General features: G+C 57.2%; 2 protein-coding genes across 2 annotated transcripts; one reads left to right on the plus strand and one right to left on the minus strand.

Moving 5' to 3' along the window:
* Positions 1 to 1,697: 1,697 nt before the first annotated feature.
* Positions 1,698 to 6,427, minus strand: SHC2 (SHC adaptor protein 2). The gene is made up of 12 exons (XM_059832025.1): positions 5,912 to 6,427; positions 5,051 to 5,121; positions 4,611 to 4,671; positions 4,292 to 4,411; positions 4,110 to 4,163; positions 3,829 to 3,880; positions 3,529 to 3,655; positions 3,199 to 3,379; positions 3,049 to 3,115; positions 2,787 to 2,951; positions 2,000 to 2,301; positions 1,698 to 1,829 (listed from the first exon to the last, which is right to left on the minus strand). The coding sequence occupies exons 1-12, from the start codon at positions 6,425 to 6,427 to the stop codon at positions 1,701 to 1,703; spliced, it is 1,845 nt and encodes a 614-aa protein (XP_059688008.1). The 3' UTR covers positions 1,698 to 1,700.
* Positions 6,428 to 11,405: 4,978 nt separating this feature from the next.
* Positions 11,406 to 25,722, plus strand: LOC104255074 (hippocampus abundant transcript 1 protein). Its single transcript, XM_059831714.1, has 12 exons — positions 11,406 to 11,511; positions 14,406 to 14,501; positions 15,761 to 15,823; positions 16,953 to 17,080; positions 17,532 to 17,646; positions 18,196 to 18,414; positions 19,165 to 19,278; positions 19,739 to 19,810; positions 20,232 to 20,344; positions 20,514 to 20,611; positions 21,180 to 21,346; positions 21,435 to 25,722. The coding sequence occupies exons 1-12, from the start codon at positions 11,428 to 11,430 to the stop codon at positions 21,642 to 21,644; spliced, it is 1,479 nt and encodes a 492-aa protein (XP_059687697.1). The 5' UTR covers positions 11,406 to 11,427; the 3' UTR covers positions 21,645 to 25,722.
* The last annotated feature ends 358 nt before the right edge of the window (positions 25,723 to 26,080 follow it).

Raw genomic sequence — 26,080 nt, forward strand, 5'->3', positions numbered from 1 at the left:
AAAGTGACCGGCTGCATCCTGCCCCTGGGCGGAGGTGGGATGTGAGCCTGCAGGCAGAAGGAGCAGGCAGGACAGGGAGATGCTGTGCAGGATCAGCGCCCTGGGGCCAAGCCCTGGGTGCTGCAGCACCCTCACCCTCTGGAGCCGGGGGGACAGGGGGTGACCCATTTGCAGAAGGGTGACAGGGTGACCCAGGGGAGCTCGGGGGCAGAGCCAAGTGTGACTGGCCAGGGCAGGGCCGGCTGCCACCGCCAACATGGGACCCGCCAGGAGCTGGTGGTGATGGAGATGCTGTCCCAGCACCCTCTGCATCCCCAGCCCCGCTGAGCCCCCGGGCACAGGAGCTGGCAGCCCCATCCCAGCACCATGCCCAGGGGCGGCACGAACAACCGGTGGGGCCTTGCTCATTTCCACGTTTAATTAGAAACATATTCCAAACCGCGAACCCGCACCGAGTGCCAGACACGCTGGAGAAGGGGCTGTGTATACCATAAAAAACCTGCTCAAGCCCTGAGCCGGCCCGGGGGGGTCCCCAGGGGCTGTGGGACACCTCTTCTCCCCACAGCTCCAGCTTCACAAGCCAGTGCTGGTAGCTTGTCCCTGCCCTGCACCTTCCCTGCAGCAGCTTCATCCTGGCCCCGGCCTGGGGAGGGCTGTGGGGGCTTGGGGCTGCCGGGAGCCTCGCATGGCAGCTGCTCCTGCGGAGAATCCAGCTGGAAACGTGGGAGCGACAGAACATCCAGCAGCACCGTCCTCCAAAAGACATTTGTGCCTAGCCCCATGGGCAGAGCCAAGCCAGGGGCTACAGTCCCTGCTGCTGGGGGACCCCACTGATGGGGGCACCCCCTGAATGTCCTGGAAGAGAGGGGGGACCGAGGCAGGGAGCTGGGTCCTGAGAAGCAGCACTGCGTGACAGGCACAGCTCTGTGGACAAGCGGCTGGTCCCTTGGCTGCCCCTCACATACCTATGCACCCATGCACATGGATGCACCCATGCACATGGACGCACACACGCACACTCACACACGCGCACACATCAAGCCTGCTCGCCCCATCCCACCCGGGGAGCCCTGGGATGAGACTCCTGGCACCAGCCCCAACCCCGTTTGCTCCATCATCATCCAGAGAGCAATTCCGTGTGCCGGGATGGAGCCGGCACTGGGGGCTGTGGCGCTGGGCAGCGGGGGCTGGTGGTACCCGCAGCTCAACCAGCCCCATGCAGGCAGGACGCCCAGGCAGGAGGGGGACAGGGCAGCCCTACAGCGATGCCCACCCAGGCCCCCTCCCATCGCGGGGGCGAGCCGGGGGCAGCCCCGGCCAGGAGTGGGAAGCACTGGCTGAGCTGGGTTTGGGTCCCCTCCTTCTCAGCAAGGCCACCCACTGGCTCCCACCCTGGCAGCGTTTCATCTCCGTGTGTGGAATAAACGTCTTCATGTCCAGGTGGGGAAGGGGCCTGATGTGGATGATGGAGGGGAGGCAGCATGGATGGGGGGTGGCCTTCGGGGCCAGGGACTACAAGGCCCTGTGGGGGAGAGGAATGGGGACCCCAACCCTGGGGTGTACGGGGGGGGGGGCTTTGCCTCCCCCAGAGGCCAGGCACAACCAGAGGAGGGGAGAGCAGAGGAGCTCTGGCTTTGCCCTGGGGCTGGGGCGAGTCCTGTGCCAGGGTAGCGGGTTGGGGCCTTACGTACCCCCCAGCATCACTGCTTCCTCCGGACAACCTGGCGGAGGTGCAGCTCGCTCTCTGCGGCCACGATGGGCTGCTCGTTCTGCCGGTGGTGGCTGATGAGGTGGCTGATGCTCTCAAACAGCACGTCCTTGGTCCTCACCTGGGGGCCGGGGGGCACAACGGTCCTGAACCCAGGAGAGCTGCCTCCCACGCAGGGTTCCTGTGCAACCCGCCGGTGCCTGCCCATCCCCGTGGACGTCTCCCCCAGCATCCCCTCCTGCCCTGCCCTTACCCTTGGCCCCCATTGCCCACCCTGCGCCCTGCCCTTACCACGCCCTCGGGATCCACCAGCAGCAGGTGCTTGGGCTGCCCGCTGTGCATGCCGGTCAGCACGTACTGCCCCGGGTTGGTGAGGCTGTCCCGCACCAGGAAGTCCCCGTCCATCTGCAGGAGCCTCTCGGCATCCCGCCGGCTCATCTTCCCGTGGTACCATGGCTCCCGCCTGAGCTGCTCCTCCGTGGGGGCGATGGGGGCTTTCCGTGTGGGGGGGCTCGGCCACTGGTCCTCAATGGGGGGGCTGATGCCACCCCCAGCAATGCACTCGTGGAGCTTCAGGGCATCCTCGAACGGCCCTGCGGGAGCCAGGGGGTACAGGGCGTCACCCCCCTGGGGCATGAAGCAGGGCTGGGGTGCAGCAGGGACAGGGCTGGGCTGAGTGGTGGCAGCAGGACCCGCAGTTACAGCTGGACCCACCTCTGGGCTGGACCCTGCTGCACCATGGCCGCCCCACGCATGACGCTGCACTTGTGCCCAGGCACGGAGGGGACGGTGCCCCCCTGCACCAGCGCGGCTGCCCCATCCACAGGGCCAGGCAGGGCGGGTGGATGGGGTGCCCACCCGCAGCCCTGCCCCGAGCATGGCCCTGCTGCCCTGGTAAAGGTGGGCAAGGATGGGCCCTGGCTCGTGGCCGCCTGCCCCCAGCACTCAGCACGGCGCTGCTGTGGGCTCAGCCGGTGCGGGCACCACTGGGGCTGCGGCACATGGCTGGGCAGCCCGCCGGCATGGCTCAGCCCCTCTGCAGCAGGTCCTGCACCAGACCCCCAGCCTGGTGGCTTACTCATATCAAAGAGGTCCTTTTTGGGGCTCTCCTCCAGTGCCCCACGAGCTGCTGCCTCCGGCTCCCAGGCATCCAGGCTCTGCGTGTTCACGTACATGTGCTCCTCGTAGTCCCGCGGCCCCAGGGGATGGCTGTCCGCCTGCAGGTACCCGTCGCAGGGCTGGCCTGCGAGGACCGGGCATCACCGCTGGCCGAGGCAGGGCAGAGCCGCGGGGACGCCCGCTGATGCTCCCTGGGGTCCCCCCCCCGCGGCAGTACCCACCCTGGCTCTCCAGGTCCCAGGGTGGCCCCGGCTGGCTGCTCTGGTCTTGCCTGGCTGCAAACCCACTCTGCGGAGAGGAAACAGCGAGGGTGTCAGGGGGGCCTGCCTGGGACCCCCATGGCAGGGCCGAAAGCAGCCCTGAGGGCTCACCTGGCTGGGGGGGCCGGAGCCAGAGGGCTGAGTGTGGACGTGGCCCAGGATTGCGCCGTGCCAGAGCCGGGAGTCAATCAGGCCCCCCGGGGGTGGCTCCTTCCCCGGGATGCTGTTGTAGTAATCATGCTCAGCCACCTCCTCGTCCTCCCCCCAGGCCGACTCCTCCGCACCCAGCGCCCTGCAGCAGGGATGGGCCAGCTGGGGACCTATCCAGCTCAGACCCCTCCCCACGCCTGGCAGGGACGGGGGTCCCAGGGTGACCCCCAGCCAGGGGACATGCCCAGGATGGGGGGTGCGGGGCTGCAGTGGGGCCCCCCACCCCCCTACCTGTCCGGGGGTGCCACCACCTTGGGGGGGCTGTGCAGGTACTGCTTGAAGCGCAGCTCGAAGGCCTGTCCCACTGTGCTGATGACGCTCTGCGCCAGCCCCTCGCAGCACTCCAGGATGTGGCAGGCTGCGGACAGACGGAGGGATGGCTTGAGCGTTTCCCCTGCGCTCCCATCACCCCTCTGCAACCACCCTCAGCTGCCCCTCATGCCCCCCACGAGGTATGCCCTCCTCCAGCCTTCATCCCCCAGCACATCCCTCCTTTTCTGCAGAGCTCCCAGGCATGGGGGCCAGCGTCACCTCTCTGGTTGATGGGGTCCTTGGCGACGTAGGCAACGTAGTCCGTGCTGTCCTGGGGGCACAGGGGGAGCACAGGGGGAGCTCAGGGCTCGCGTTCCACTGCTATGCAGGAAGCAGGGCTGGGGGTGCCGGGGCGAGGGGACGGGCTCGGCCCCAGCCCCACGTCCTGCCCTGGGTCCAGGCTGCCCCGCAGTTCGGCTCAGCCATACAACAGGCAGCCCCCATCCCTGCTGCCCCTGAGGGACCACAGCCAGGGAAGGGCTGTGGTGTGCATGCCTCACCGTGTCTCCGCCAGAGGCAAAGGAGATGGATTGCATGTGATGGTTGGCGATGATCTGTGGTGGGGTACATGGCCCATGGGGGGGGTTAGCGTGGGAGCCGCCAGCCCCCCGGTTCACGGCGGGAGGCAGAGGGCTGGGAGGTGGCACGTGGCAGGGCCGTCTCCCTTGGGGACGGCTCTTACCTGGCGTGTGGTGGGGATCATGAGGTTCAGCCCATCAACAGAGATGTTGACAGCGATGCTCATGCCAGCGAAGCGGAGGTTGCTCTTGCCCAGGATGGAGAAGAGGGCTTTGTTGGGAGCCTGATGGGAGGAGAGGAGCATGGGGGCGATGCAGCCCCCCAGGACCAGGTTTCCTGGGGTGAAGGAGGCAAACAGGGGTGCCCCGAGAGACTCCAGGCTCTGACCCGCAAACCGGGCAGGCACCACCAGCACCCCGTCCTGCAGCCCCAGCTCACCCCAGGAAGGAGCCCAGGGAAGGACTGGCTGCGTGGAAACTCACCTTCTTCTTCCAAATGCCCTTCACGCCCGGCACTGCCTCATACAGTCTGTTGATGGCTTCCCTGCAAGCCATGGCCACCGGCTGGGTTACTGCTGTAGACCCCTGGCCCCTTCCCAGCTGCCTCCCCTGCCCCTGGCTCTGCAGGATCTGGGAGCATCAGCCCCCATAGCCCCGGGCACCGCAGCGTCCCCGCAGCACTGCCCCGCGTCATGGCCCGCAGTACGTAATCCCGGCCAGGGCCACCTCCCTTCTCCTCTTTCCACCCATTGATCCGCGGCAGTGCCCTTCGTCCGCGTCCCCGCACATGGGGTGGATCCCATGGGGCAGGGCTCCCCCAGACCCTGGCCACCTGTCCCCTCCGCTCCACAGGGCCCTGGGGAGGGGGAGCACCAGGACCGCCGGGGGCTCGGGGGTGCAGGAGAGGGACCGCGGTGCCATACCTAGTGACCTGTGTCCGGGTGTTGAAGTCGAGGGACCTCATAGAGCGCAGGACCTCGATGCAGCCCATGTACTGCGAGGGGGGACACAGTCAGAGCAGCCTCCTCCGGCCGCCACCATCAGCCCAGGGCGGGCGACGGGAGAGGAGAGGCGGGGAGGAGATGGGTGTCAGTGAGAAGGGCCGCTTCGATGCCAGCTCCCGGGATCACATGGCACCCTTTCACCCTCCACCCCAAAATGCCTCATCGCACGCCCAGCCCCCGTGCTGAGACCCGACAATCTCATCTGTGTGCTATGGCCTGTGCCGCCCTCGTAGGGGCTGGCTGCCGCTGGGTCCTGGGGCTGGTTCCCCGGCCCTGAAAGCTCCCCGGCCCCTGGCCCGTCACAGGCCGGTTCGGGAGGCCGTGCCGTCCCTCCCGGGATGTGCCGGACAATGCGGGCAGCGTGACGGGGCCGGGCTGCCCGTGATGGGGTGAAGGGGCGGCAGGCTGCGCGTGCCGGGGGCGGCTGCCCAGGACACCCTCCGGGCCGGATCCCCACGCGTCCCCTCGGACGCCCGTCTCAGGGCAGGTCCCGCGGGAGCCCGGGGACGCGGCCGCAGCCCTCGGCGGCAGAGCCTGCCCTGGGGCGGCCGGGGGGGGACCCGAGCCGGGGGGGGACCCGAGCCGGGGGGGGACCCGAGCCGGGAGGGGGACCCGAACCGGGAGGGGGACCCGAGCCGGGAGGGGGACCCGAGCCGGGGGCTCTGCCCGCAGCCGTCGGGAGGAGCGGGCAGACCCGCCGAGCGCGGGACACGCGGGGGGCCGGGGGCATCGCGCCCTCCCGCGCCGGGGCGGGGCGGGGCGGGCTCCGGCGGGACTTACCCGGACGATGTAGGAGACGCCGGGCCCCAGCACCCGCTCGTCGGGGTGCAGCCAGCCCTGCGCCGGCTTGCGGATGAAGCTGCCCTTGCGGCTCCACTCCTCCCCGCCCGGCCGGGCCGCCTCCGCCCGCGCCGCCCGCCCCGCCGCCGCCGCCGCCCCCCGCGGCCGCCCGCCGGCCGGCAGCGAGCAGGGCGCGGCGCAGAGCGGCTCGCAGGCGCCCAGCACGGCGGCCAGCGCCGAGGGGGCCCCCGCGGCCGCGGCGCCGCCCGCCCGGGCCGGCGCGGAGAGCTCCCGGCCGGCGCCGGCGGGGCCGCGGCCGAGGAAGCCGGCGGGGCCGGGGAACTTCCACTGCGGCATCCGCGGCAGCAGCGCGCAGAAGGTGGTGCCGGGCTCGGGCTCCTCGCCCGCCGCGGGGCAGGGCCCGGGGGCGCCGCCGGCGGGCGCGGGGGCCGGCGACGGCATGGGGGCGGTCAGCGGCTCGTCGCGGAAGCGGTCATACTTGGGCTCCGGGAGCATGCCCGGGGCCGCGCTCCGCTCCGCCGCGGCTGCTCCGCTCCGCTCCGCTCCGCCGCCGCGCCGGCTCCCGCCCCCCGCCCGCTCCCCCGGGGCCGCGCCGCGCTGATGTCATGGTGCGAGCTCCCCGCCGCCCGCCCCGGCCCCGCTGGTCGCCAGCGCATCCCCCGCCCCCCCGGCCCCCCCCCCGGCCCCTCTGGACCCGCGGCCGCCCCAGCATCCCCCGGCCGCCAGCGCATCCCCGGCCGCGCCGGCCCCTCCCGCATCCTCAGCCCGGCTCTCACACCCCCCCCCAGCATCCCCCGGCTGCCCCAGCCGCGCTGCGCCCCCCACGCTGTCCTGCCACCCCCCCGAGTCACCAGCGGGGAACGGCGGGACGGGCAGGCGCGGTGCCGGCACTCGGGGACAGCGGGGGACGAGCCCGGCCGGGCTCTTCTCAGCACGGCCTGGGGCGCCTGTGCCGGCCGACGGACCGCTGGGCACGGCTCCGTGGCCCCCACGGCTGGGCTGCCCCCCCCCGCTTCTGTGTGCCCCCGCAAACGCAGCCCGCGGGGATGGAGCCGCTCACGCTCTGCCCCGGCCCAAACCCACTCGCTGCGGCCCGCGGCTGAGTCAGAGCCCCCGCGCTCGGCTCGCACCAGCCCTGCGGGTTCCCGGCTTTGCCGCAGGCGCTGCGGGGTTCACGGGCTGGGGGGGCAGTGGAGCAGGGGAGGGCTGCTGCCTTCCCCCGGGAGCGCGGGCTGTTCATCGCTCAGGTTTTGCAGTTAGCTGGAGTGGCAAGCAGGCAGCTTCTGCAAGCGGTCATCAGCCCCTGGCCCCTGCCTTCACCCACAATGGGGACGGTTTCTGCTCGTTCCACATCTTTGTCACCTGCTCGTTCCACATCTTCGTCACCAAGAAGCGCTTGCAGGGAGCCAGGGGCTGACTGGGAGGTGGGGGTGTGGGAGGCTTTGCCAGGCTTTGCTGCACAACTGCCCTGCCCTATTTCTGTGCCTCCCAGCCCAGTGGGTCTTACTCACTCTGATTTTGCCTGCCTCCAAAGCCGGGTCTGGCTCCCGCTTGTTTTTATCTGTCTGGAGGGCTCAGGCAGTAAAAAGCACAATCATTTTCTTGCTTCTCTGCCAGTATCTGCAGCAAGCAGGGAAAAAAAACCCCAACCTTAAAGGGACTTTCTGACCTCAATCAAGTAACTCGCCCTTCCTCCAGCTCCAGCTCTGGGGCTGCTGCCTTTCTCCAGTGGTTGAAAGGACACAGACCTCCTGTCGAGCCTGGCACCAACCCACGGCACCCCACTCACTGCAAGGCTCAGAGAGGGGCCGGACTCCAGTGTGAGATGGGCTCTGGGCTGGTGCGGACAGAGCAGCAGACTCCTGTTCAGGTTTCCTGGCAGTGCCCAGGGCACCAGGAGCCAAGCTCAGGCAGAGGGTAGAAGCCCCATCACTGCAAGGCGATGGGGTGATGCTCCAGCACAACTCACACCAGCTGCCCAGCGTGGCCCTGGCAGAGCCCAGGACCAAGCCCAGAGCTGCTGCTGCCTTTTGAGTTCACTCCCTGCCCTGGCATCTCCAGGGCTTTGCCACGGATGCCGACCCCCACGCCGCAGCCTGGCTCCAGGCTGGCTGGGCGCAGAGGGGTGGGGGGGCTATGGGGCGAGGGGGCCCGCAGCCAAAACCCAACCCCTGGCCCAGAGCAGGGGCCCGCAGCGGCTCTGCCACGCTGGTGCCCCGGGGACCATCGCCTTTCCCCAGCCCACCCCAGCGCTGCATCCCCTCCATCGCCAAAGTCATCGTAATGCCTGGGCTCCGTCCCCGCGGTGCCGGCACCACAGGCTCTTTGCAGAGCAGATGCGCTTGGCTCCAGCTTCCCCAGGAGCCTCCTTGACCGGGTGGAAACTGCCCCGCTCCCCTGCCTGCAGAAGCTATGCTGCTGCAGCCACACAGCCAGGCGGGAGCTCTCCCCCCACGCCAACCAGCACAAACAAAACTGGAGCCTCCCTGGAGGCCGGCCGTGCCCTGGGCAACGCGTGGCCGCCTTTGTCTTGCCTTCTCCTTGCTGTCTCCTGCTCCCTGGCAGGTGATGGGGTGAAAGCCAGTAATTGCTCTAAGTGCGATCAATAAATCAAGGTAATAGAATTACATTTGCTGTTGCCATATTAGGAACCGCTTCTCTGCTCTCTCCTCTCTCCACCCTCCTTGGTTTTGTTTTTAAACCACTGCAGAGCAGTGGAACGACTCGGGCTCCTCTGTGCTCTCGAGGCGGCTCCAGTAGGGCCCAGTGGGGACTTGGATCCTTGCCTGGTATGGGCGACTCCACGTGCACGTTCCCGGGGGCCAGCCCAAGGGAAGGTACCAGGTCCCCGTTGGAGGTCATGGGCGTTTTACCCGATGCCATGTGCAGAGCACTCTGAGGACCGCAGGCACCCCACGGCGTGGGGATGGGAGCAGGGCCGAGCACAGAGCAGCAGCCCCCACTGGCCCCACGCCCACCCCAGCAGCACGTTTGCCTGCGGCCCTGGGGAGATGGGGCTGCTCTCCTCTCCTGCACGAGTCCCTGGAGGCTGGGGGATTATTTTCATCTCATTTGCAGCCGGACTCAGGCCCTGGAGAGTTAGCTTCATGTCAAGGGCTTTCCCCCAGCTGCTTTTAATCATTACTTAAAGGAAAGCCTCCATGACTAAAGGCTGGATCACAGTCTTGGGTGCTCCCTGGGCAGGGGGGAGCCCTGCAGCATGTCATCACCCCACCGCTTTGCAGGGCAGCATCCTGCCCTGCCACCAGATCCCTCCGGGCTCTCCCGGTCACTGCCACGTGTGCACGCTGGCCAGCAGCCCCACAGACTCCAGACCGAGAGATGCTGCTGGGGTGGCCAACATGAGCGGGGGGGGGGCGAGCAGGGCTGGCCCCCACCCTGCCACTCCCCAGTGGCACCCAATTTGCATAACTTTTCTAAACTGTGCCTAATTAATCTCCTTACACCTCTGGCACTGCATTAGGGGAATCAACATCAAGTGCTCTCCAATCCGTGAAGGATTAATTAGGGGAGGACAACACGTGCACGCACAGCCAAGCACGTGAGCAACCCGCTGGCAGTGCTGAGGCAGGCGCTGCTCTCCCACCGTAGCATCGGCAGCCCCATCGCAGCCCCATGGTGGTGCTGAGCCCCTCCAGCCCCAGGCCTGGCCGCCCCCTCCCCAGCTCCCCTTGGCACCAGGCTCGGGGAAGGGGCCGGGATCCTCTCAGGAAGGTGCTCGGCTGTAATCACCCTGACTGAAGCCGGTTGAGATGCTGGCACTGAAAGGACAGAGCCACCCGCCTGGCACTGAGCAGGGCTGCCGTGATGCAGGGACAACTCTTCAGCAGCCTCCTGCATCCCTGTTCAACTTTCCTGCCCCCAGCCCAGCTCCTGCTCCAGCCTGGAGGTGCCTGCAGGCATGCCAGCGCCTGTGGCCGGGAGAGCCGGCAGAAGAGCAGACCTGCCCTTCACCGTCCATCCGCCAGAGTGCCTGCAGCGACTGCAAGCCTGACAAAAACAAGCCCTACAGGGAGGGGGGAGAGAGATGGCAGCTCTGGCCTGAGACAGAGGTGGTTGGGCGGGAGAGCACAGTGGAAGCAGGGGCTTGACACAAGCTCAGTTTGATTTCGGATTCATTGTGGAAACTAGAAGAAACCTTAAGCTTTTGAAAGCCAGAGAACAGGAGGGCTCAGTCAGGTTGTAGCAAGAGGGAAATGCCGGACAGGAAGGCAGGGGCGGGAGGTGGTGACATGTCTTCACTGGACAGCCAGGAGTGTCCGCGGCCTTCAGACCAGCCCCAGCAGCTGAGCCATCACCGCAGGCGCTGCAGGACATGGAGACCGCGCTGATGCTGAGCGGGAAAAACCTAGACGCATGGAGGTAACCCGCTATGGCCCATTTAGTCGTTACCGGCAGGGAACAGGACCCCGGCCCGGGCACAGAACAAGCCCTCGCACCTGCCTGCCCCCAAACCACTGCACGCCGAAGCTCCGCCACCGGCTCCCTCGGGCAGGGATGAGAAGCCCCTCTGGTGCCCTGCCTCCTCCGTCCCGGGGGTACCCTGGACAAAGGCAACGCTGAAACCGGACAGGCAGGAAGGCGGCAGGGCCCACGGGGAGCGCAAACGTACGCCCCGCCCGAGCTGCACCCGGGCCGCCCCAGCTCTGCCGGTCCACAGCCATCCGGGCGCCACAGCAGCCACTCGGCCCCGCGCCCCGACACCCCCTTAGGCCGCCACCGCTGTCTCCCACACGGGGCAGGGCCGCGCCGCTCCCCCGGAGCCCGCGGCGTCAGCCCCCCTGGCCGGCGCTGCCCCGGGCCGGGTCAGGTGTCGTTAATGCCGGGACGCGGCAACCGCCGCTCTCCCCCAGGGTGGCCCCTGCTCCCCGCTGGCCTCCCCACGGCGCCCCCAGGCCCGGGGCCGCTGCCGACGCCACCGCCCCGGGGCGGGCCACGCGAGGCGGCCGCGCAGGCCGCCCGGGGGAGGACCGGCGCGTCCCGGCATGCCCTGGCGGGGAGCGGCCGCGGCCTCCCGTCGTGCTTTGCGCCGCCCCGGCAGGTGCCGTGACGTCAGCGGCACCGCCCTCCCAGCCCGGCGGAAGAGGCGGTGCGGCGCCGCTCGCCCGCGCCCCCGCCCCTTCCAGCCAATCAGAGGCCGGTCCGGCTGACCAGGAAGGGGTGGAGCAGCCAATGGGGCGCGAGGAGCGGCGCGCCGGAAGTGCCCGTCAGCGCCGTCGTCCGGGCGACGGGGGCGGGGCGGGCCGCGGGGCGGGGCCTGCGGGCGGGCCGCCCTCCGCCGCCGCCAGCCGGGCCGCCGCCCTCGCCCCGCCGCCCCGCCCCCGCGCCCGGCAGCCCCGGGCCCGGCGCTCCCCCGCCCGGTGCGGGTCCGGGTCCGGGTCCGGGCCCGGGCTCGGGCTCGGCGCGGCGCGGCCTGCCGCAGGGAGGATGGGGCAGCCGCGGAAGCCGGCGAACGGCAGCGGCCCGGCGGCGCCATGACCGGCGAGAAGAAGAAGAAGAAGCGGCTCAACCGCAGCGTCCTGCTGGCCAAGAAGATCGTCATCCGGGACGGGGCCGGCGTGAGCGCGGCGGCCCGCGGGGCCGGGGGGCCGGGAGGCCTGCGGGGGGCCGGGGAGGCCTGCGGGGCCCGCAGGAGCGCGAGGCGCGGTGTGAGGGGCCGAGGGCTAACGGGGGCCGAGCGGCGCCTTTGGATGGGCAGGAGCGCGGGGGCCGGGGCCGGGCTGCGGGCGGGCGGGAGCCCGGCTCGGGGCTGGGGGCTGCAGCGCGGGCAGCGGCGTGGAGCGCAGCGTGGGGGCCCCGGGCGCGGGGTGAGCAGGTGCGTGGCTGTGGCGCGGGGCCTTCGGGGCCGGGGCTGGGCGGGCGCGGGGGGCGGGGGGGGCTGCCTGGGGGGCGCGGCAGCCGGTGCGGGGCCCGGGGGCAGGCGGTGCCGTGGGGGGCGGGGGCTGTGGGGCCTGCGGCAGGCGGGGGGCCGGTGCTGGGGGCCGGTGGGAGCTGGGGCACAGGGAGGCGAGGTCTCGCCCCCGGAGCGATGCGGCTCAGCGGGCGGGTGTGCTGCCCTCCTCCCGGCCCCTCCGGGGGGCCGAGCCCCAGGCGGGGGCACGGTGCGCTGTGCCAGGCTCGAGCAGAGCCGCGGCTGCCTCGGGTGTGCCGGGAGCTGCGGTGTCTGCTGGCAGCCCCGCTGCCGTGGGGCTCCCCGAAGCGTGGAGGAGCGCGGCCCTGCCCTCGCGCAGGGGTGCGAGGCTGTCGTCCTCCAGAGAGGCGTCTTCACCTCTTTCCCCGTTTCACCGGGCGCAGGTGTTCACTAGTCACGAGATGTCAACGCTGACATCGAATACTCGCTTTGAGGATGACAGACTACCTTCGAATCTGTGTAAAATATGTACCTCTTTTGAGAGGAGTTCTTTACTGTGGGAGGAGTGCTGCGAGAGGCTCCAGGTAGTGCGGGCGACAGCGTCATCCCTGTACAAAGGCAGCTTTGACGTGGGCGCACCTGAGCTTAAGATGGTTGCAAAGCTCTTTCCCGCTGGGCTTGCTCTCTTGAGAGAAAGCAGTTCTGGTCATGAGGTGCTGGCCTGTTGTACGGGCCCCTGGTATCTTTTTGCATTTTTTTACTTGTTTTCTGTAGCATCTTTGTATTTTGTGGTAGCAGCTGTGCATCCTCTTGAGGAGTGGTTCAGTGGGGTGACCGCGTACTCAGAAGGAGATTAGTGATCCTAAATTGTTTAAGGAGTCTAGCACAATAAGATGGTTGGTAAGCGGAAGGAGTGACGTTAAGCTGTGAAAGGGTTAGATCTGGACCTACTCTGTAAAGAGAGGTCGACTGTTAATTTGCTGCAGTCATGTGGTAGAAATGTTTAACTTGGGAGGGTATAAAGGGAGATAATGAAAGGAAGAGGAGAGGACTGCTCTCTTCTGAGAGAGACTCAGGCTGGTGGAGCAAGGTGGGTAGTGATAGCTGTACTCTTAATTACTGGCTTCATGCCGCCTTGGGGCTTCTCCCTCTGCTGCAAAACATTATCCCATTTGTGTGCAATAAAACTGACTTCTTTTAATGACCGTGTCCCCCTTGGGTAGGGTGCCTCTCGTGTTGATGCTGTTGATTTGTTTTTTAAGCCGACTTGCCTGTCTGCGGGAGACAGTTTTAATAGAGTCTGTGAACATAAACAACGTTTCGGCAGAATAATGCCTCTTGCTGCCTTCTCTTGTATTTCTTGCAGTTGCATTAGTTATCTGAAATGCGGCATTATTCTGTCAAAACCCGGGAGCATGTGACTGGCTAAAAGATTGCTCTTCACACGCCAAGTTTCTTGAATTCCTGTCCCTGAGAATCTGTCAGTAGTGAATGCTGGAGACAGGATACAGATATATCTTTGGTCTGATCCATTAAATGATTTGTATCTCAAGAGCACAGTGTAGAAATGTTAGTCAGCTGTGCGGAAATTAATACAAAAGTCCATTCTCTTAGCCTAGAAGAAATGCCCATGGATTTGAGGTTTCCCATACCAAATCCAATATCCCTTTGGATGTGAGATTTGTGAAGCTGATGGAAGTTTTTTTAACTTCTGGATACTCTTCAAGCCTCTGGAAGCTGTCTACATTGCTGGCATTGCAGACATTTCAGGTGGTTTTATTAATAATGTATCAGGGCTAGACTACACTTCTTGGTGAGTTCGGACCATGTGGTTTGCTAATATAAGAAATGGGTTCCTGTGGAATAGCACAGTGTGCTACTAAATGTTTGGCCTGTGCGGTTCCCTGACGTAATTCAACTGAAAATTGTGTGTTTTCCTCCCGTTCCTTGCGATTTGTTTTCCTGTGAGCTTGTGACTTTGCAGGTGTGTCCTGCGTGACAGGACAAAACCTCCTGGGCTAGCAGCTGAGATTTGGCGCTTGGAAAAGTGACAGAACAAATGCTCCCCTGAAAGCACTGTGAGGAATCTTTAAGGAAAGAAAGATAAGCAAGGCCTTGAAGTGCGGGGGTTTTGTGGGTGAAGTGTGGATGTAAGGACTGTGCCTTTCCCACCATGCTGGGTGGATGGAGTTGGCGCTGAGGAGTAAGATTGCCTTCCCAAACGCCCAGAATCTTTTCTGGGGTGTTGCACATACTGCTGTCAAAATACGTAGAGAATTGAGGTGTTTCATTTCCAAGTCCTTAAGGCGAGGATTGAAAGGATGATATGTTCAGTCATGTTTAGAGAAAGCATAATGGTATCAAAGATACTAGTTCCTGGAGAAAAAAATTGAAAACAATCAGCTTCGTAGGAGAGGCACGTGTTGATAGACCCCGGACGGAGAGATGCTGCAGCATGAGCTCACCTGCAGTAAACAGCACTGAATCACCTTGGGAAGGGCTTAGGTCAGAGTTGACGTTTCAGCGTCCAACCACACGTCTCAAATCCATCACAGATCAGGACACATGTATTTTTTTTACTTATGGAGCTCTGTTTTGCAGCGACAGGGGATTGGAGAGCCCAGCGTGTACCATGCCGTGGTGGTTATTTTCCTGGAGTTCTTTGCCTGGGGGCTGCTGACTACGCCAATGCTAACGGTGAGTAAGTCTCCCTGAGAATAATACGGGCTCTTGTAGACTAGAGTTCACTTTGGGTTGGCGAGGGTAAAGTTCTTAACATAGGCCTTGGGAGTATAGGAAGTAGAAACCAAGATATAATGGTTTGTACCTGAAAAAGCTGGAGCAATACTAATTTTTTATGGAGTTGGGCAATTATTTTGTTAATTATTGTAGCTTAACTTGAAGCAAAGCATGAGCTAGATTTTTGAAAGCTTTTAGAGGATTTCAAGAAAGCAGGAGTGAAAGACCTGACCTGAAATTAATAGAATTTACTGGTAGTTTACTGTCATTTATTGCTTTTTTTTTCCCTAGGTATTTTAAAAAAAGTGCACTTGGGAGCTTAATGAAAGAGAGTTGTGCAAAGCTTTGACTTTGTATCCGAAGACTGCACCTTTTACCCTATGCTGACTTATTTAGGGATAAAAGAGATTTTTGTTGAACTACCACCATCTTTGTCTGGGGTGTCAAAGCACAGAGACAATTTCCTGGCAATTACTTGCTACACCAAGTCATGCTCGTTCTAAGAGAGCCCACCAGTAACTCATTCAGGACTTGACTGAGTTATGATTAACACAGGTAGCAAAGGCACCTTCACAATCAAGTTAAGTGCAGGGGGATAGCTTTATTAAAGAAACTTAAAACCTCATATCAGATACTCACCTTTAGTTAAGGAGCTGTAAACTTCTGATCTGGCGCTTTCAGGAAGAATTCTCAGCTTTTTAAATTCATTTTCTGGTGGTGGTATGCCAGGTCACATTGAAATCTAATGTGCTGTGCATATTTTTTACCTGATCTCTGGTATCTAGGTAATTGTGCAAAAGAGGTCTTTGTTTATGCAAAGGCATTTAGAAATATAGTATTAGCTTCATAGTATAAAATGCAAATTGAACATATAGACAGTACAAAAGGGGGAGAGAACAACAGAAAAGTCATGTGGCGACATGAAGTAAAACCAGAGGGAAATCAGATGGTGCAGCGATGGAGAAAGGCATGTTTCCAATTATCTTAGCCTTGCCCAAGTGTGCTGGAATTATTTAAAGACTTGGGAAGTATTAAAGAAAGTGGCTGCCTGTGTTGGAGAGGGGAGATATTGCTCCTCACATAGGTACAGCAGTGGCACTGTTGGTAGTGTATTTCCCATTTTCCCTGTTGTGCTCTTCCAGGCATCTAGCTGTCAGGTGCTTATGGAAATTTTGCAAAAGGTGCTAGCTCTGGTTTTTTGGTTTTTTTTTTCCTAGGTGTTACACCAGACTTTTCCTCAGCATACATTCTTGATGAATGGCCTGATTCATGGAGTCAAGGTAAAGAATATTCCTTCCAGGCTTTCATTTGAATCTGCGATCAGTGCAAGAAGTGGCAAGTGATTATAATCTGTGTCATTTGCTGATGTCAACCAGTATTTGACAGATAAGTGTTCATATTTCAGTTTGGGGTGCTACTGGCAGACCTAATGCAAGATGAAGAATTGACAGAGCATAGACATCGGGTAGCTTGTGGAGTTGATTTTACTGAGCAGTATTAGCAACATGCTGCGTGTGAACATGGGTTTGGGGCTATAACAGCTGTGTGTTTCAGCTGAAAATATTGTAATCAGCATGAGATCAGCCCTGAATCCATATTCTGGAGTGTAACAAAATAAAAAATCAATGACATCTGAACTTATCAGTAACAGAAGTTGAAACTAAGCGGGCCTTAGGGGGCTCTCCCCAGACAGAAGGTGGGGAGTATGCTGCGGCACAGTAAATGGGCATGGTGAGTTTGGACTAGACCAGCATTCCCAGAGCAGAATTGGAGGCAACTATAGCAAAGAAGCAGTAGCCATGTGTTCTGACTCGGGAATGTGGCAAAACAGCTTGTTAGGCCCTGGCTCTGGCAAGAGGATGTCAGAAAATGGCCCCAGAGAGGTTTGCTTCAATATGAGTTGGGCACTGCCATATACACTTAAGGGCTCTTCCCTGCCTGTCTTGGGTTTGAAAGACGTTGAAAGGCATTGAACAATTTTATTTGTGCTTAATGGCCTTGGCATCTCATTGTGTCTGTCTTGTCTCCATCTAAGCTTTCCCTAGAACTGCAGCAGATGTTAATGTGATGGAGCTGCGCCAGCGTCTTTTTAGGTACTGGCAGGGCGACTCCCTGCTGCACAGGCATGCCTGGGAAGACCACAGCTGCAGGCTGAGCACTTGCAGAGAACGGGATGTAATTGGAGTGTTCAGCAGTGCCTAGCTGGTTGAGGATTTTTTTTTGTTCCTAAAAGGATGTGAGCAGTTTAACAAATTGTTCTGTTTTGGTAATATTGCCTGCTTGTAGAAAATAGGAATGGATTGTCTCCTCATATTTTTATCTTTAGATGATGTTGTCAAAAGCTCTTGCTATTGACAATCAGAATTTGACTGAGGGATTTCTCTCTGTCATCCTGTCTGTCTTTCTTAGGGTCTCCTTTCTTTTCTAAGTGCCCCACTGATTGGTGCTCTCTCTGATGTCTGGGGCAGGAAATCCTTCCTCCTCCTCACTGTCTTCTTCACGTGTGCGCCAATTCCCCTTATGAAGATCAGTCCATGGTGAGTTTACTCTTGTTATAACGAGGGGTTCTGAGGAGAGGAATGAGTGTGAGGCTGAACAATGGGGGATTTGCAGGTGATGCATTTGAGGATGAGATGGAAGAGTCCATCCAGTGGAGAAGGATGCTCAGCCTAGAGACTAGTTTACTTGTCTGGTTCTACCAGAGGGTTCCAGGTCAGGAAGAAGGAGTCTGTCTTTCCTCTCCTGGTGCCTATTCTCCTGATAGGTGTGTTACCCCAATTAAGGCACGTTAATGTTTCCTTCCTGTGTGGGGAAAATAAGCGATAAAACTCCATGGGCCACCAGACCAAAGCTCGGTGTTCCTGAGCGCTTTCCGGTGCAGTGAAGTAGGATGGACTGAAGGAAAAATAAAGGAGAGATTCTAATTCAGCAGCTGTGGACTACCGTGTGGTTGCTCCCTAACTCTGCCTTTGGCAATGCCTGTTTCAGGTGGTATTTTGCTGTCATTTCCATGTCTGGAGTCTTTGCTGTCACCTTTTCTGTGATTTTTGCCTATGTTGCTGATATCACACAGGAGCATGAACGCAGCACGGCGTATGGCTTGGTAAGGAGCTGAATAACTGGCTTGTTTCTTGAAAGAAATATTTGGGGCTTTGCAGGTATACAGTTAGGGTGGGAGATCTATTGACAAGCCTGAGAACAGTATCAATGAAAAGACGGTATGTGCTTCACTAATAATACAGTCTCCCTGCTCTTCTGTTTGTGATTTAGCACTGAGGGAGAAGCCTATTTTCTACATGATCTGAATACTGGCTGTATTGTTGCTTAGCCTTTAAACCAGCCTGGTCTGTGAGCTTTGCACCAGGAAAGGGGGCAGGCTGTGATGCTGGCATGCGTACAAGTAGCCTGTGATTGTGCCCTTTCTATAGGGTTACTGAAAATACCTTAGATGAATTGTTCGGATAGCTTTAATTTCCCTTTGCTAGAACTTAGCCTAGGCTGCACCAGGAGAACCTCATCTCTCTGTCTTCAGGACTCCCTGTCCACCTGGATTATCTCCGTCATAGATGGCAAAACTAGTACCCTTGGGTTACTCTGGAAGAGAAAATAGGCTCTAGGAAGAAGAGGCTGTATTAATGTTTTATGCTTCCAGGTGTCAGCCACGTTTGCTGCTAGTCTGGTCACAAGCCCAGCAATTGGTGCGTACCTTTCCCAAGCCTACGGCGATACCTTGGTGGTTGTGCTAGCTTCAGGTGTTGCTTTGCTGGATATTGGTTTCATCCTGCTGGCTGTGCCAGAGTCTCTGCCAGAAGAGATGCGCCCGGTCTCTTGGGGAGCTCCAATCTCTTGGGAACAAGCAGACCCATTTGCTGTAAGTAATCTGGCTGCTGTTTTTCTGCATGCTGGCAATGCTTCTATTTGCTTTAGTTCTGCTAATTTCTCTCACAAGGAAGATGCATTCCACAAAAGGTGAAGGATGTGAGGCTTAGATTAACCCCGTCGAAGGTACAGTGTTCGGCTGATGGCAGACTGCACATATCTAGAGCTGTCTAGTAGCTTCTAACGGATTTCATATAGCTACAAAACATCTAAAAGCAGCTCCAGATGTCCTGAAGCAAGAGCATCTCTTGGTGGAAACATGCCAGTTGTTTGAATATAAATCCCATTACTTAGCAATAGTACTGTGTCAGAAGTCTTTTGCGTTCCTGGCTTTTCAGGACCTTTACTAGTGATGATGAGCTTTGCACAGTTTCACCTCACTAGGAAGGTGAGGTGCTAGGAAGGCTTGCTAGGAAGATTATTTTGGCTGACTCAGTTAAAAGACAATTCTGATCAAACCCACTTGACTATAAATCTGAGAAACTGAAAGGTAAAAATTCCTCATTCTAAGGTGTACGTTGGTGCAATTGTACGCCTGGTCTGGTGTGTTGTGGCAGTGTTCGCATCATCCTGTGAAGCGCTGGTCTGGTTTCATTCAAGCATTCACTTCTTAGATATAAGATGGTGAATTAAGCACTTGGTTTTGCTGTCTCTGTACCTGGAGAATATTTAATGATATTAACTCTTTTTTCTTTTCTTTTTTTTTAATTTTTTTTTCATTCCCTACCCCCCTTTCCTACAGTCCTTGAGGAAAGTGGGTCAGGATTCTACAGTGCTGCTCATCTGTATCACCGTCTTTCTCTCCTACCTTCCTGAAGCCGGCCAGTACTCCAGTTTTTTCCTGTACCTGCGACAGGTTAGTCTCTTGCGATAAGGGAAGGCTCTGAATGCAGGAAATCCCAGCCTACAAATATTATCTTAGTTGCATGTCCTGAGGAAGCTAATCTTGGCCAATAGCTTAGTAAAGTTGAAGCTGTAAGAAATAGTGACATGTTCCAGCTTTCCTAAAGAGCCTGGTGACTGCTCTGTAGACATTACCAGGACCCTTGCTTGGCTTCTTGCTGGTGGTCTGCCTGTCCGTCCTGTCCATGCCGCTCTCGGACAGGTGAGCCCAGTGAATTAGAGCTATTTCTTCAGCCAAAGGAAAATTTTCCATTTTATTCCCGTGGCAACAGGGAGGTAGTGAAAGGTACGGTTGATTAATGTTTAAGCACCTGATAAGCAATGTCAGTAAACGTTACTGACACTGATGGAGTGGCTTTTCTTGTATGGTACAAATCTCTTGCCTGAAAAGTCCCTCTTTGGTGTTTCAACAGGTCATTGGTTTTTCCTCGGAGACTGTGGCAGCCTTTATTGGCGTAGTTGGAATTCTCTCTATACTGGCTCAGGTGAGAAGCGGTTTGTGTCTCGGCTCTAGCAGTACGGTTATAAGAATGTCCAAAATTTCTGATAATAGGGGCTGTTGAGTTGTCAGAATCCCTGTGGCCAAACAGACATCATTGGACCCATGCACGGCTACCTGTGGTCCCTCTTTCTTATCTTTTGAATGTAGCTGCTGTTTGTTGAATAACAAACTGTGGTAAACCGTGAGGTTGCCCCGTGTTGCTCTGTGAAACTCCATAGATTGTGCTCTGATTGTCATGGGCGGGGTCGTGCTGGTTTCTAACAACATAGTGAGAGCAGAGGAGTGCATCTGCATGACAGCCAGTCTCACAGCAGCACGAGTTCCCTCGGATTCCCATCCTCTTGTCTTCCAGTGTTGACATCTTTCTTTGCATTTACTTTGAAAGCACCCGTTTTTCTTTCCAGACAGTAGTGTTGGGAATTCTCATGCGTTCGATAGGAAATAAAAACACCATCCTGTTGGGACTAGGCTTCCAGATCCTGCAGCTTGCCTGGTACGGCTTCGGATCGCAGCCTTGGTAAGAGTTTGTCCACGTTTGTCTCCCAGCGTCAGCAGGTTTCTCCCTCCGCCGTGGCTCGGCGGCAGCTCCCTGTCCCCTGCAGAGGGAGATCCTGCCCTGCCGTGGCGCTGGTCTGCGGCTGGCCCTTCGCAGGCTGCCTCCTAACTGCTGCCCCTTTCTCCCCAAGGATGATGTGGGCAGCAGGAGCTGTGGCTGCCATGTCAAGCATCACCTTCCCAGCCATCAGTGCCATGGTGTCCAGGAACGCGGACCCTGACCAACAGGGTGAGTCACTTGGGTATTTGTCTGACGGGCGAGTTCATCCCAGCAGGCACTTGAGCTGACGCACGTTCGAGTTCTCAGCATTGGTGGTGGAGGGGCGGGTGGGAACATCTGTGCCAACTGTGGAGCATCGCTTTATTCTTAGTAGTATTGACACTCTTGCCTTTGACCACAGCTGATGCTTTGGGAGGGAATTCTTAAGCTATGCACATAGGTGTTCAATGTTGCCTGTCTGAGATAGAGGGGAGACTGCTGCTTAATCATTTGCCTGCTTCATGGTTCGACCCTGAATCCTCAGACTTGGCTGCCTTAAATTCCAGTTCAGTTGGAAATTGTTGCTTGATGTGCCCATGCTCATTTTATTCTCAAAAGTAACAAGCCCGGCATTACCCATTTTTGTAAAGCCTGATACTGAGCGAAGCCAATCACCAGCTACCCACTTCACCTGTAGAGTGCGTGTCAATCCAGATCTGAATGTTTGATCCTGTCTTTAAATATGTAAGTATCCTTGAATAAACAAGTTTCTTCAGAAAGCTGGAGACATACCTTCTTTTCCTTGCTCTGTCCCCAGGTGTGGTGCAGGGGATGATCACTGGAATTCGGGGCCTGTGTAACGGCCTGGGGCCAGCGCTCTATGGCTTTGTCTTCTATCTCTTCCATGTGGAGTTGAATGAAATGGCTGAGGTGGAAACTTTGGGTAAGGCCTCCAAACCCAACATGGCCAACCCTACAGATGAGGTAACCTGTTCAGCTTTGTCATGCTGTTTGCTGGGCTTCTTATGCCCTTGCACTTGGGCATTAATCATTCCTCTGTTTCACCCTACAGAGCAGCATTATCCCAGGGCCTCCGTTCCTGTTCGGGGCTTGTTCTGTCCTGCTGTCGCTCCTGGTGGCCTTGTTCATTCCAGAACACAACCTTGCACTGAGATCAGGCAGCCACAAGAAGCACAGTAACGGAGCGCAGACCCACACCCACAGCCCACAGGCCGGAGGATCAGATGGCAAGGAGCCCCTGCTCGAGGACAGCAGCGTGTGAGGTTGGGAGAGAAGGACCTGGCTTGCGTCCCAACTCCAGATCAAGGATGGACTTAGCCAGTGGGAGTTCGGGGAGAGAGGGTGGGGGGAGAGAAGAAACGAGGTAACAGGCTGTACCGCTAACAGCTAATGAGAAGGGACAGGGTTTCCCTTCAAGCCAAATACACCCAGCAGGTGCAAAAATGGAATTGTATCATCTGGTGCTGATGGAAGGGGGAGGTGCTGAACTGCTCCACGTGAAGGGATAGCTCTTTAAAGCAAACCTGCCCTTGTACGTGAATACTGAACTTCATGGTGTGACCTGCCAAATAGTCAACTCGCCAGTGAAAAATTAAGGAGCTAGCATTGTCTTTGTTCTAATGTGAACTAACTGATTTGCCAGCCAGAATAAAACAAGGCATCTGTTACATGCCCCCTCCCCTTATATAACTGGTACTTGCTACTGATCCCGTCGCAGCTCGGTTGGCTAACCTCGGCCTGGGGAGAGGCTTGACAGCTCTCTTGCGCAGCATGTGCAGTCTGTGCTGTGGTGCACCAAGTAAAAAGCATGTGCATGTATGAATAACAGGTAGCATAGTCAGCAGCTGCGAGCAGATCCTCGCTGCTTGAGGATGTGATGAATTTGCCCATTCTGGCCCCAGTGAAACTTAGACCAAAAAAAAAAATAATCCACTGACTTTAATGTTCCGATGAAGATAAGAAAAAGCTAAGAAGTAAAGTTGTAACTGACACAAGGGGGAACGAGCGGATGAGAGGAAGGCAACTACATGAATTACAAATGCTTAGATGGTCAACACCGTTTGTATTTCTGTTTGTTTTTTCTTTTTTTGCTACACTGATGTAACATTTGTCTGTCGCTACCTCTGTAGGTAGTAGGTAGAAGGATTTTTCAGAAATCTTTTTCTGGAACTGTAAGAGTTGTTTAGAAAATACAGTTCTCTGAGAGGTTGGAAAACAGCTAAACTCTGCTAAGCATTTTGATAAAGCATGGTTTCCTGAGAGAAAGGTCAAAGAAATAGCTGTTTATCTTGAGCACTTTTATAAAGCATGTTGATTTTTTCCCCAGGCTCTTGCCATCTGATATTAAAACCGGATAATGACTGTAGCTTGTTTTTTCTCAGTCCAAAAGATCCTGATGGTGATGACTGCAATTGATTTGAACTTACAGGGTTGGATTCTGTGTAGCATTTCTGAGCCTGCTATGAAGGCTTTCATTTTGTTGAAAAATGGAATTGCAACCTCTGCAGCAGAGTTCAGCTCTGTTTAGAAAGAGCAGCGGATACTTGAATTTGAGTGTTGTGAAAGAAGCTAAGACAAATGTATAGGGAACGCTTGGTTGTTTATAGATACATAGAGATATGGCAGAGGGCAGGAAGCAGTTGTTCTTATTTGAGTAAGATCAGAAGTGATGGCATTGAGCAATCACTGGGGAAGTAAAGACCAAAGTGGGAACATGTAAGAAATTAGTTGTTAAGGATACAGTGGCCAAAAATAGTCCTGTTTCAGAGCAGGGTTTGTGCAACGGCTGTCATGCTATGGCTGCGATCCCTTCTCTGTAGGTTTGGAACAGGTAACCTAGGGGAGAAAGGCCAAAAGGGAGGGAGAAGTGTCACTTGGGTCTTTGCAAACAGGTAATCATGGCTGATGCTGTGCCTGCACAGCAGTGACTGCAAATGCCATTTGCCTCTGGGTTTAACAGCAAACACCAGCTGGAGAGCGCAGTCCCTGCCCCACAACTGGCACAAGCAGGGGAGAGCATTGTCCGTCCCCTGCTCTGCCCTGGCAGTACAGCTTGCCCTGCGCCACAAGTGAGGGGACGTGAGCTCCAGGGTGTATTCAGCATCTGACCTCTTCTGTGCGCTTGTCAGTGTGAGGGCTGGTTAATGTTGACTTTGGACAGATCGAGAGCTGCAATTTTGTGTAGGTCTCTTAAACGCGTGTCGGATATTAACAGCTTGGAACCACTGCCTGCCTAGACTGGGCTGAACTAATAATTTAATGCCTGTTTACCGGTTTTCTGGACCAGTTAGTTATTGGAGGTGGACATTTAAGTGAAATAATTCATAGTTTCTTTTGCATTAATCCAGTCTGGTACCCAGATCCTGTAATCAGAACTGTAAGAGCAGATTATTGTCCGTGCAAAGGGCAGCCGCCTCAGACACTGTGGGTTTGCTGATGTGGATCTAATTGCAGGACTGGAGAACAGAGCTAGCAGAAAGCCTCAGTGACCTGCAATGACTCCAGTTTTCCCAAGCTCATTGTGGTGATGCTCCAAATTCCCAAACGTTACTGGGATGGTCTGTACTGTGTGTGCACAGCAAGCTTCTTTCCTGAAGGAAATCCAGTCACTTCCAGGCAGCAATCCCAACTCTGTATTGCTCACAAAAATGCCTTTATTTAGACTGGAATTTTACCAAGTACGTCTGGCAGTGCATTTATTTACACAGTATTAAAATGAACTGAAGTAGGTTTGTCCCTCACACACAAATGAAGTGAAATGAAACACCAAATCGTTACCTCGTTCACACTGAGGCACTTGGAGCTCCACAGGTAGAATATAGTGGAACGTTACAAAAAGACGAGCATAATTTATATGATATAAAGTATATAAAGATATATTTTTAAAAGTCCTTTATTGAATAGTTTATTGAAACCGATGTGTTTCTAGTCCCATTCCCTCTCACCACCACTGCTGCCTGCAGCGTCTCAGCCTCTCCTTCCCTTCAGACAGCAGAGCTAACCAGGCAAGCATCCCTCCTTGGTCCCCATCTGTCATGATGCAGTACCTGAGCTTCCACTGATGCCGACATCCCCGTGAGTAGTGGACCTGGAGTGTTTTGGTCACTTCTTCAGCCCCTGAGCTCAGGGCCGGGTGATGCCGCAGGTTACTGCTGCGTCGGCAGGCTGCAGCCTGGCTGTGTGAAAGGCTCCGCTGCGGCGGAGGTTTCTTCGGCTGCCCGGGGGGTATGGCGTTGGGTGGCGGCACCGGCAGAGGGTACGCTGCGAGCGCCCTTATCGACATAAAGGTGACTTGCACATCGGTCTCTTGCTGTGCTGGCACAGGGGCCTTCTGCTGGCACGGGGACTGGCCCTGGGGACGTGGCATAGCCCCGAGCCTGCGTGCCCGTGGCGTGTGGACCTGCTCTGGGAACGGGGGCTCCCCGTGGGGCAGGGCTGCTTGCCTGCCCTAGAGGTGTCATTTGTTCCTGGCGCTGGGAGCAGGCAGGGGTTCCTCTCCACAGTTTTGGAGTTCCTTTCACCTGGTTCGATGGTGGCCTCAGCCCCAGGTAACTCCCCTCCCCATTGACATAGCGATGTGACCCACCCACCGTTCTGCCTTTCAGTGACAGAGGAGGACTTGGGCCAAGCGGTGACGGAGCTGAAATTACCGGACCTGAATGAAGAATGTCTCATTCTGAAGGGCTGGTAATTCTGCAGCGTCCCACGTGGAGACTAGAAAATCTGTACGGAGCATTCAGCTAGTTTTGCCAATTTTTGTTACTTTATATGAAAATGCAACTTTTTTAAAAGAGCCTTTTCTTAAAATTCCCTTGATCTGCTGTGTAGTGCCTGAGCCTGGCCATTTAACATCGGTACTCCCAGAATTTGTCTGCAGTGACTTATAATTCAGGTCAGTAACAGCAGTGCCCAAACATAAGGCAAAAATTGTCTCAATTGCCCTTCTTCTGCAGTTCCAATATTAATGGCAGCAGTTCAAGCAAGTTTAAACTGATCTTGTCGCATTAAAAAACCTGCGTTAAACCATTGCTTTCTGTTTTGCCATTACTTTTGTGAAATGGTAACTTATACTTCACTGTTTTTTATTCTTTTCTCTGCACTTGAATGGCTGCTAACATCTTTGATTATCTTTAAAAAGTGTGGGCATGTGGCGAGCCCATATTCACTGAAGAACGGCAGTACCTCTGCTCTTTCAAAGTTTACTGTTGCGTGAATTTCTGTATCTCTTTTTTAAGCTAACGATGACATGTATTTATTTCAGTTCTGGTTGTGTTTAGAACTGGCTAATCTCTCCCTCTGACAGATTATTTATTAAACTGCTGCTTTCCTGTTGTGTTGAAGTTCTCTGTCCTCATCCTTCTCCCCAGCCTATATTACGAGACAGCTTTCCAAGCCTGCCCCGTGCTTCTGCCCAGCAGGTCTCAACCCTTGTAAATTCTACTGAAGAGGTTGTTACAAGAGACTACGCATCAGGCCTTGTAAATCGACCTTCTGTCTCGAATGGGCACAAGTTGTCGAGTTATTTCTACTAATTCCTTAAAACTAAAGTATTCTAGAGCAAAAAGTACTCGGAACCAATTCACATTCATCCTTGATCCTCGAACAGCTATCCAGGTTTCCACTGGAGTATTAAAATGGCAGTACCTCAACAGCTCGAACTTCTCTGGTGCTCAGGTGTAAAATGTTTTGAGCCCTGAC

The sequence above is a fragment of the Gavia stellata genome, chromosome 32 (assembly GCF_030936135.1).
Source record: "Gavia stellata isolate bGavSte3 chromosome 32, bGavSte3.hap2, whole genome shotgun sequence".
NCBI lineage: Eukaryota > Metazoa > Chordata > Aves > Gaviiformes > Gaviidae > Gavia > Gavia stellata.

Bases quoted from the DNA above. Each gene is read 5' to 3' on its own strand.
- LOC104255074 (XM_059831714.1), top strand. From the start codon at position 11,428: ATGACCGGCGAGAAGAAGAAGAAGAAGCGGCTCAACCGCAGCGTCCTG. The intron at 17,081-17,531 runs GTGAGTTTACTC...TGCCTGTTTCAG, and splicing joins CTTATGAAGATCAGTCCATG to GTGGTATTTTGCTGTCATTT. The intron at 21,347-21,434 runs GTAACCTGTTCA...TTCACCCTACAG, and splicing joins TGGCCAACCCTACAGATGAG to AGCAGCATTATCCCAGGGCC.
- SHC2 (XM_059832025.1), bottom strand. From the start codon at position 6,427: ATGCTCCCGGAGCCCAAGTATGACCGCTTCCGCGACGAGCCGCTGACC. The intron at 2,302-2,786 runs GTAAGCCACCAG...TGGCTCCCGCAG, and splicing joins AAAGGACCTCTTTGATATGA to GGCCGTTCGAGGATGCCCTG. The intron at 1,830-1,999 runs GTAAGGGCAGGG...CCCGGCCCCCAG, and splicing joins TGGTGGATCCCGAGGGCGTG to GTGAGGACCAAGGACGTGCT.